The sequence below is a fragment of the Tamandua tetradactyla genome, chromosome 11 (genome assembly GCF_023851605.1).
Source record: "Tamandua tetradactyla isolate mTamTet1 chromosome 11, mTamTet1.pri, whole genome shotgun sequence".
In the NCBI taxonomy this organism is placed as follows: Eukaryota; Metazoa; Chordata; class Mammalia; order Pilosa; family Myrmecophagidae; genus Tamandua; species Tamandua tetradactyla.
The window spans coordinates 6219400-6229511 of NC_135337.1; the positions used below are offsets into that span (position 1 = coordinate 6219400).

The window sequence follows — 10112 nt, forward strand, 5'->3', positions numbered from 1 at the left end:
CTATATGAGGACATTTCCTTTTCTTCTGCAAAGAATCCCATTCCTCCCCCATATTCCCCACTTATTAACATTTAGCTTCGGCATACTGCCTTTGTTACAGTCAATGGACGCATATTACAATGTTACTTTTAACTACAGACCCTAGTTTGCATAATTGTACTTTTTCCCATATACCACCCCATTTTCAACACCTTGCAATGTTGACATTCATTTGTTCTTCCTTACACAAAAACATCCCTATATTTGTACATTTAATCAATAGCATCATCACTCTAGGCATTGCTAAGTTATACCATCCGAATCTTTATCCTCTGTCTTTCCTTCTGGTGTCATACAGGCCCCCGACCCACCTCCCTCAATGATACTCACATTCAGTTTCATTCAGAATACTTATATTAAATTATTGTGCTACCAATCTCTTTTCATGTTGATTGGTTTGTTGAGGTCATCTATTTCTTCTCAAGTCAATGTTGGTTGTTCATGCTTTTCTAGAAAGTTGTCCATTTTGTCTATGTTTTCTAGTTTTTTTAGCATATAGTTGCTCGTAGTATCCTCTCATAAGCTCCTTTATTTTTGTGGGGTCAGTATTTATGTCCCCTCTCCCATTTCTGATTTTATGATTTTATTTATTTGCATTCTCCATCTCTCCCTCTTTCTCCCTCCCTCCCTCCTCCTCCTCTCTATCTCCCTCCCTTCCTCTCTCTCTCTCTCTCTCTCTCTCTCTCTCTCTCTCTCTCTCTCTCTCTCTCTCTCTCTCTCTCTCTCTCTCTCTCTCTCTCTCTCTCTTTGTCAGCCTACCTAAGGGTCCATCAATTTTATTGATATTCCCAATGAACCAACTTCTGGTTTTGTTGCTTCTCTATTATTTTCAGGCTCTCAATTTCCTTTATTTCTGCTCTAATCTTTGTTATTTCTTTCTTCTGTTTGCTTTGGGGTTATTTTGCTGTTCCTTCTCTAGTTTCTTCAGGTGAACAGTTAATTCCTTAATGTTTGCTGCTGCTTCTTTTTTAATATAGGCATCTAAGGTAATAAATTTTCCTCTCAACACCACCTTTGCTGCATCCCATAAGTTTTAATATGTGTGGTTCATTTGCATTTGCCCCAAGATATTTACTGATTTCTCTTGTAATTTCTTCCTTGGTCCACTGGTTTTGTAAGAGTGTGTTGTTTGTCTCCATATATTTGCAAATTTTCTGGCCTTCCACCTGTTATTCATTTCCAACTTCATTCCATTATGATCCTAGAAAGTGTTTTGCATAATTTCAATCTTCTTAAATTTATTGAGACTTGCTTTGTGACCCAACATGTGATTTATCCTGGAGAAAAACCAAATTTGAATGCTTAACAATTTATATGTTCCACTAGGGTTATTCTATTGGAATGTCTTGAAACCAAAGCAAAATGCATTGCAAACATAAGTCAGAAAAAGACCATAAACTTTTGAGTTGCATATTATGACTTGAACAAAACTGATTATCTGCTTGCAATATTCATAGTAATTAGCACATGCAACAGATTGAGAAATTAAATTCTCTGCTGTATACTCTTAAGTATTTTGTCAAAATGAGACATTTTTAATGTTTCTATTAATCACATTAGTCTCCCAACATATATATATATATTTTTTTACACAGGCAGGCACTGGGAAATGGACCTGGATCTCCGGCATGACAGGTGAGAACTCTGCCAATGAACCACCACCATCTTCCCTATTCATTTTTTTTTCTTTTTTCTTTTTGCATGGGCAGGCACTGGGAATCAAACCCAGGTCTCTGGCATAGCAAGCAGGAACTCTGCCTGCTGAGCCACAGTGGCCCACTCTCATTTTATTTAAAATAATACAGTTCTCTTTTCTGTTTATCAATGAAAAGTAAAATAAATCTTAGTAGGAATGATTTCTTACAATTTTAGAATGGCTTCTTCCTCGAATTTTCCAAAATGTATTCAAAGATGTTCAAATTGTGAGAATGACCCACCTGCCTGACTTTCTCTGTGCCCGACTTTGCGTCTCCATGTCCTTCTTGTGACTCACCAAGAGAGGCCAGGGCCTCACTGTGTCACTTGCAAAAGTTTCTTGAGATGTATCATCATCTTCTTGAAAATTTAAGCTTTTAATAGCTTCTTTCATTCCCCCCCACAACATTGTGTTTTCCTCTTCCTATAAGCTTTTTTATTTTCATATTCCTTTTGATTTTCAATGTAGAAAATGTCCTTAATTTGTTCCCACTGATACTGGGAGTGTTTTTCAGGACATTCAGGCCACAAGTTGGTAACTCCAATGAAAGTCCTCAATGAACTCTCAGGAGAGGCTGGCTCAGCCACCATGGGAATGGAAGGGTACAAGACCTGTAGGGCAGGCTGCAAGCTGTTAACTCCAGTGAAGCTCCTCAAAGAACTCTCAAGAGAGGCTGGCTGGACAACCGTGGGAATGGAAGGTTCCAAAATCCATAGGGCAGGCTGTGAAGCTGGTGACTCCGATGTAAGGTCTGGATGTACTCCACAGGAAAGGCTTGCTGGCTGAAGCAGGAAGAGTGACTGTCTCTTCTGAATCCTCCTTAAAAGCCTTCTGGTGATTAGATTCAGCATCATTCATTGCAGAAGATGTTCCCCTTAGCATATTACAGACACAATCAGCTGTGGATGAAGCCAACATAATCATGATTTAGGTCCTTGAAATGTCCTCATAGCAACAGACAGGCCAGCTCTTGCCTAGCCAAATGACCAGGTACCACCACCTGACCAAGTTGACACATAAACCTGACCACGACTGTCCCCTAGTCTCTCTTTGACAGGTCATTTCTGTTTGATGACCTTGCCCATTCTCCTCTTCCTTTGATCCATTTCTTTGCCACCATGCATATAGTCATCTAGTTCTTTGTCTAATTCTTTTGAAAATTCTTGATATTCCTTCTTAAGTTTCTTAGCAAGCAAACAATTATAGGTCTCAGATTGTTTGTTTTTGTCAACAGTGCCATCCATTCCCAAAATTTCCAGTTAAGTAGCCATTGCATCTTGAGTCTGTTCCTGCAGCACAGTGCCCATGTGTTGTTAATCTTCTTTCCTCCAGCAACAAGGGTTTCTTCCTACTCTGGCCAAACTGAAAGGTTCTGATTTGGGAGGAGGGCTAAAATATTTCTGCTGCTTGTGTTTCCAAACAGAGCTATCATCATCTGAATCAGAAAAACTTTCTTCACTTGAATCCACACTTTAAACAGTCTAATAATGTGATACTGGCACACAGGCTTCTATTTCAATGCCCTGCAAGGGCCTCATTACTATGTCCCTACCTAGTACTTTCAGCACCTGCAGTGGCCTGTTGCTGGGTGCCACTATCATGTCAGAATCTGAGTCGGAGACCTGCTTATCTTCCACAAAGCTGGCATCCTGCACCATCTTCCCACAGCATGGCAGGTCCTCCCCTTTGCTACTAAGGCCCAGCCCTTCTCCAGTATTTTGAGCTTATCCAACTCAAAACGTTTCTGGTTTTTTTTCTGTCAGTCCCACCCCTTTTCTGCAAGGGTGAAGTCTCCAATTTGCTTTCATGGTTTATCTGTTCTTTGAGCTTGTATTTGGCAGTCCAAATTTGTTAATTAATTCTACAATTGGAGCTTGGTTGAGCCACCTTCCTTGCTCCTAACAGAAAGGGCTTCTTTTTCCCTTGGGGAACCAACTCTGAGATAACCTGCCATGCCAATGGGAGAGAGATTATAGCCTCCATGGCTTGAGAGACTTACAATTTTGTGTGGGATCTTGGCTGTTCCACCCATTGTAGACTGGTAGACAATGTGGATCCAGTCACTGAAGCTCCCCAAATAAGTGTTCCAGCTAATTCCTGGCTTTTTATTAGCTGCTCTAGAGGACTAGCTAAATTCTACACCTCACTATGCCTCCATCTTGCCCCACCCCTTTCCCAGAACTGTCTTTTACCAAAATGGATGTAATTCCTTTAGAACATCAAAATACAAATTAACACAAACCCCAAGTTTCTCATTTGCTCCACATTTAATGTCCAAAGGGTCAAAAGGATACATAAGATAAACACAACACTAACCATTCTTTCACACTGTTTAGAATCTTTACCCTTATAATATCAAGCAAAATTATATCATCAAAAGGAAATACAATACAGGACAAATCTGAGAGGAGAGGAGTAGAAAGAAAGGCAAGAGAAAAGAAGAAAATGTTGATTTCAGCTTTATTGTGACGCCAGGCAGTCACCTGACTATAAATTATAAATGCTTTAGATACGTTATATTGTGAATTCAAATATGTGACTTTCACTGGACCCTCCAGAGAAGCAGAGAAGTCAGAGAAGATCAGAACTAAAAAGTGTCCTGTGCATTAGATCATTAGCAAGTTTTTTACCTTAAGTGAAAATAGGTTCTAGGGAAGAAAGGAGTAGAAACCAAATGGTAGTGGGTTCAGGAGAAAATGAGAAGTGAAGAAGTAGATGGTATATTTTAAACTTTAACTTCTATGTGAGACCAAAAGAAGAGATATTTATTTGGTGAAAAAATTATATTTTGGGTAGCACATTACCTGATTTCACTTGTATGGTAAGTTAGTTGAGCACCATAAGTACAGGGAATCTTGATAGGGCATGAGATCTTGTTGGTTTGTCAGGTTAGTGTGATGCTCTGATATATCCCAGAGTAATTTAGGCAACGAATAAAAAAGTATTTGTAAACTCCCCTTAGGGGACTGGGAAGAAAGGAGGAAATATGCAATCTGCCCATGTGGAGAATTCCTGATATTCTCACCAGCAGCAGGGATAACCAAATCAATAGGCTGAGCCTTTGATCTTGGTGTTTGTCCATATGAAACTTATTCCTGCAAAGGAAAAGCTAAGCTTACTTAAAATTATGCCTAAGAGTCTACCCCCAGAGAACCTCTTCTGTTGCTCTGATGTGGTCTCTCTCTCTCTAAGTCAACTCAGCAAGCAAACTCAGTGCCCTCTGCCCTACATAGTACATGACTCATAGGAGTGTAAATCTCCCTGGAAACATGGGTCAGAACTCCCAGGATAAGCCATGGCCCAGTATCATGGGATGGAGAAACCCTTCTTGACCAAAAGGGGGAAGAGAGAAATGAGACAAATAAAGTGTCATTGGCTGAGAGATTTTAAACAGAGTCAAGAGATTATCCTGGAGGTTATTCTTATGCATTATATAGACAGGCTTTTTTAAGTGTCTGGTATATTGGAGTGGCAGGAAGAAGGTGGCTGAAATGAACCGTGTTCCAGTAGCCTTGATTCTTGAAGACAATTGTATAACAACATAACTTTTACAATGTGACTGTGTCATTGTGAAAACCTTGTATCTGATGCTCCTTTTACCAGGGTATGGACAGATGAGTAAAAAAAAATGGATATAAATAAATAAATGGTAGGAGGAATAAGGGGCAAAGTAAATTGGATAGATTGAAATACTAACGTTCAATGAGAGGGAGTGGTAAGGGGCATGGGATGTATGAGTTTTTTCTTTTTTCTTTGTATTTGTTTTTCTGGAGTGATGCAAATGGTCTAAAAATTATCATGGTGATGAATACACAACTATGGGTGATATTGTAAGCCATTGATTATACACATATATGGACTGTATGTGTGTGGAGATCTGTCAATAAAAATATTAAAAATAAAAAGAAGTAGATGGTAAACGACGAGGGCTCTTTCAAGAAGAACCTGGAATAAGAAGTCAAGGAGAAGAAGGGCAAATAAGTGGAAAGTTGTACAGGCTCAAGAGAGGATTGCCTGTTTTTCTTTTCTTTTCTTTTCTTTTCTTTTGTTTTGTTTTTAGAATGGGAGTAGATTGGAGGATGCTTCCTACTGAGGAGGAGTCAACAAAGAAGAAGCAAGAAAAAATACAGAGGGAACATCAAGATCCTGGAGAAGATAAGAGGTGAGGTCAGGGGAATATTCTGATCCTATTGGGAGAGATGCTGAATCAGTTGGGACTTTTCAGTTCCCAGTGCCAGAAACCCAACTCTAACTCAAGCAGAAAAGGAAAGTCATGGCTTCTTTAAATGATGAAACCAGTTTAGATTAGGCTTAAATAATATCAATAGGGCTCCCTCTCTCCTTTTCACTCTCTCTTGCTCTCTTCTACCTTGGTTTTACTCTCAGGTAGACTGTTTCCAGGATATGCCAAAGATGGCCAGCAGTTGCTCCAGGTTCACATTCCATCAGCTCATAAATTCCAACAGGGCAAACACTATTCAATAGTTACAATAAGAGTCCTGGGACTGAGCGCCCCTGGAATAGATTATGTCACATGCTCTTCCCTTATGCTATTAGGCTTGGCTGAGCCTAAGTAGCATTTCCATCCCATTAGTCCCATTCAAACTTCTTGAACTGAGATATGGTGTGGAGTGAACCCACCAAAGTAATCAAGATGCAGATAAGTGAAAAACTAGGACAAGGAAGATATATGTTAGGCAAGCAGAAAAAGCAGGAAGAGAGAGAGTGATAGAAGTAGAGAAAGTGAAACAGAATTGTCTTAAAGGATAAGTAGGAATTAACCAGGAAAAATTAGAGGGTAGGAAGAGGTAATTTTCACTCTAATCTTACTGTTAAAGTGAGTTTTCAAAATTGCACTTAGATTCAGATTTTCTGTTCTAAGAAAAAAGAAGAAGGAGAAGGAAGAGGGGAAGAAGGAGGAGAAGGAGGAGGAGGAGGAGGAAAAGGAGGAGGAGGAGAAGGAGGAAAAGAAGAAGGAACAATTTCTTAAGTGAAGGAGAGCTCTTATTACCTGAAGTTCCTATTTCCGGATGCATCAAGCTGTTACTGCCAATTTCTCTATCCTGGTACATTTACTTAGGCCTAAAAGAGTTTGGCTATTACAAAAGCAGAGATTGCAGCTGTATTGATCCCAAATTCATTTAGTGATGAAAGCACTTTGTATTTTAAAGTTAAATGAGAAACAAGAGGGACTTTTAAAAGTACTGAGTCCCAAATTTCCTCTGCCAAGAATTGACAACTTTAAACTTTAGATTAAATTTAAGGACCACTTCAGAGGATGTTCCTCCTGTTTGTTACATGGCAATGATTCTTCACCTCTCCGTTTTTAAGCTCTTTATTCATTCTCCCTCTCTTAAATCAAAAGAATATCATTTCCATATCTCCAGATTTCTAGATCCAGTAATTATTGGCCATCCCAGTCCCTAAATATTCTCCCCAGCCAAGCAACATCTACTCTTCAAGATCCACTGTACTGAATCAGTATGGTTTAATGTAATTTATATTTGCATCTATTCCAAATGGATTGCCTTTAGTAGGAGGAGAAAAGTTGTCTCTGATGCATCCTCTGGGGAACTCTGTGACCCATGACAGTACAGGCCCACCACATCCTTGCTTATTCTTACCCACCTCCCTGCAGGTTCAGGAAGTCCATTCAACTAATGTCTTCTGAGTTGGGCTGTTGATAAAAAGCCTCCCTAAACTTCATGACCTTTCCACAGTTCAAGTTTTAGGAAATGCTTTTTAGAACTCATGAAGGTAATTAGAACCCATGACCAGTGCTAGTTAAAAGTTTAAACTTTAGACTTTTTTGACACAAATCAAAAATCTGTATTTGATAGACATTTTTCAGAAATCATAATCCTCCAGTTTTAAGCTTCCATACTATCAAGCAATATAAGAACCTAATGACCCAGACTGAAATTTGGAGACAATGCTAATATCAACTTCAGAAATGAAAGCAAAAATAATGTGGGTTTCTGACCCTTTCGTATTAAGTTACAACTATTCCCTCCACGTTAGTAAAGATGGGCTTGGTACTAATCCACCTACGCCACCTCACCATCCTCCCCGGCGCTTGCAGCATGTACGCTTTTACACAATGTACAGATGGTGGCAACCTGTGGCTATGGAATACAGCAAAGCTAAGTGGCCCTGCTGACAATAATTTTCACCTTGATGGTGGCAATGTGGATGGAGAGAAATGGGCAAATACAGGTTAAATAGTCTTTTTTTGGTCAAGTCTGCAGGGATCTAGGCCTATCTCATTTCACACATCTGTTGAAACCAAACTCTCATGAAAAACTGTTTCAATGTGGATGAAGGTTTAGATTGGAATTTAGGATGATTCTACTCTATTAACCCCCTTAGCACTCTCCGCAGGTCCCTAAAACCTTTCATAACTGTATTAGTTTTTCATAACATCAAGAGCCAAAACAGCACAAGTTCCTTTGGGTATTAATGCTGGAAAGTATCTCCCCATACTTGAAGAACTATGAAGGATTTAGATGTCCACATGTAAGATGATCATGGCCTCTTTTGTAGGCTTTGTAAATTGACCTTTTGGGGTATAATTTCATAAGTCAATTGGCCTACCAGTGTAGTTAAATTAAAGTGAATAGTTCAATTATTGTTTACTCACTTGTGGTAGGGTTTCATCCAGTGAATCTGAATGACTAGAACAAAGTATTATATTACAGATTTCACTAATTCCTTTCTCCCCACCTCCATTCCAGCCTGGCTTCTGGCCTTTGGAAGCTTCTGGCCTTTGGAATTAGCTGTCTTTAGTATCCTGATACAATATGTTCCTTCAATTTCTGAGCACAAGACAGTCTTCTCATAACTCAGTAGTGGTCCCAAACTTCCTCTATGTCAAGACAAACCTCCTGGCCCTCTTTTAAGAGAGCCCGCTCAAGGCTGGCCTTCATTAGAATTTCATATCCCTGTTCACTCTTTTACTTCCATCTGCCCTCTTATTGGAAACCATTTTTCACATGACCTTGAAAGGCTGTTTCACCCACCTTTTTTCTATTGTCCCTTAAGCTGTCTAATGCATGTTTGTGTATGTGTATGGATGAAATAACACTCAAAATGTACACAAATTGTCTTGAAATATATAGATATTTTATTAGTTTTTGTCCAGGTAGACACATTTAACCAAATGGCAAATTACAACCTTATTGATATTAGACAGAAAATCCCACCACATAGGACTTCTGGGGTTTGGAACAGTAGTTTGTCTTGATGCCCTCCTGTATACAATCAGTATAGTCAGTATTACACCTGCCACACTTACAGCTTACAGCCATAGGGTAGGAGAAATAAGGAGCAACATGGTATGGGCATCCTGGTATTTCTACAGTCCTGTAGATGAAGTCTCTGTATGTACAAATATCCTGGGATAGAGCGTATTTGGGAAGAAACAGCTTGCCATTTATATCCTGAGGGAAAAAACAGAACCATATGATGTGATAGAACTTTAGGAAACATATAGACAACGGAAACAAATAAAAGTCAGTTATCTTATATTTGCTGTTGGAATGTCGCTGTCACAAATAGGAATGGGGGAGGATTCCTCAGCTCCACTCCACAAAACCATCTTGACACATCACACAGAATCCCACAGAGTGTCCCAAATTGACATTCCCCTTTCCTTTATCCTTGATCATGAGAGCAAGACAAAGTTTAAATAAATCTAAGGTAAGTGGAACTGTTAGAAAATTGATAATATCTGTGCCCATTGTGTTGAGGATATCCATGTAATATTGCAACCCCTGGACTCTACTTCTAAGGAGACAATTAACTGCTAAATTTGGGAAAGGAGGTCATGATTTATTTCATTTTCTTTCTTTCTTTATCTCATGTTTCTTTCAGAAACAGGATGACTTTAGGTTTATCTAATTTGTCGCCAAAAGGAGCGAGATGAACTACTTACCCGTGTCATACAGTATCCAGCGCAGATGGTGGTGTTGACAGCTAAGCAATAAGCACATTCTCTCCTTTCAATGTGCATCGTATGCTCAGTCGGAACACAAAAAGACATTGCTTGTCCACATGCAAGGCCAAAAAGCATGGAGATCAGGAAGATAGCAGTCATGCTAAATCAAAGATAAAATTAAATTACCTATTACATGTATCCTTTCAGGACATTTAGAAGGGACACTTGAAAAGAGCTATAATATATATAATAAATATGCTTTTTACATACTTAATATTCTTAATAACCTTTCACTATACATTTAGATGTGACTATGATCCACATATCCTATAGTGTAAGGGCTCTTATTGTGAAAGTCCTGTTTGCAAGTGCCACTAAGCTCCCCTAAGCAGGGGAATGGCAAGCCTGAAATACCACAGCAGAAAAGCAGCAGAGATACAT

General features: G+C 39.2%; 1 protein-coding gene and 1 pseudogene across 1 annotated transcript; both read right to left on the minus strand.

The window, feature by feature from the left end:
• Positions 1–2709: 2709 nt before the first annotated feature.
• On the minus strand, positions 2710–3393 carry LOC143651002 (phosphorylated adapter RNA export protein pseudogene; annotated as a pseudogene).
• A 5526-nt stretch (positions 3394–8919) lies between these two features.
• TSHB (thyroid stimulating hormone subunit beta) lies at positions 8920–9830 on the minus strand. Its single transcript, XM_077119450.1, has 2 exons — positions 9669–9830; positions 8920–9174 (listed from the first exon to the last, which is right to left on the minus strand). The coding sequence occupies exons 1-2, from the start codon at positions 9828–9830 to the stop codon at positions 8920–8922; spliced, it is 417 nt and encodes a 138-aa protein (XP_076975565.1).
• Between the last annotated feature and the right edge of the window lie 282 nt (positions 9831–10112).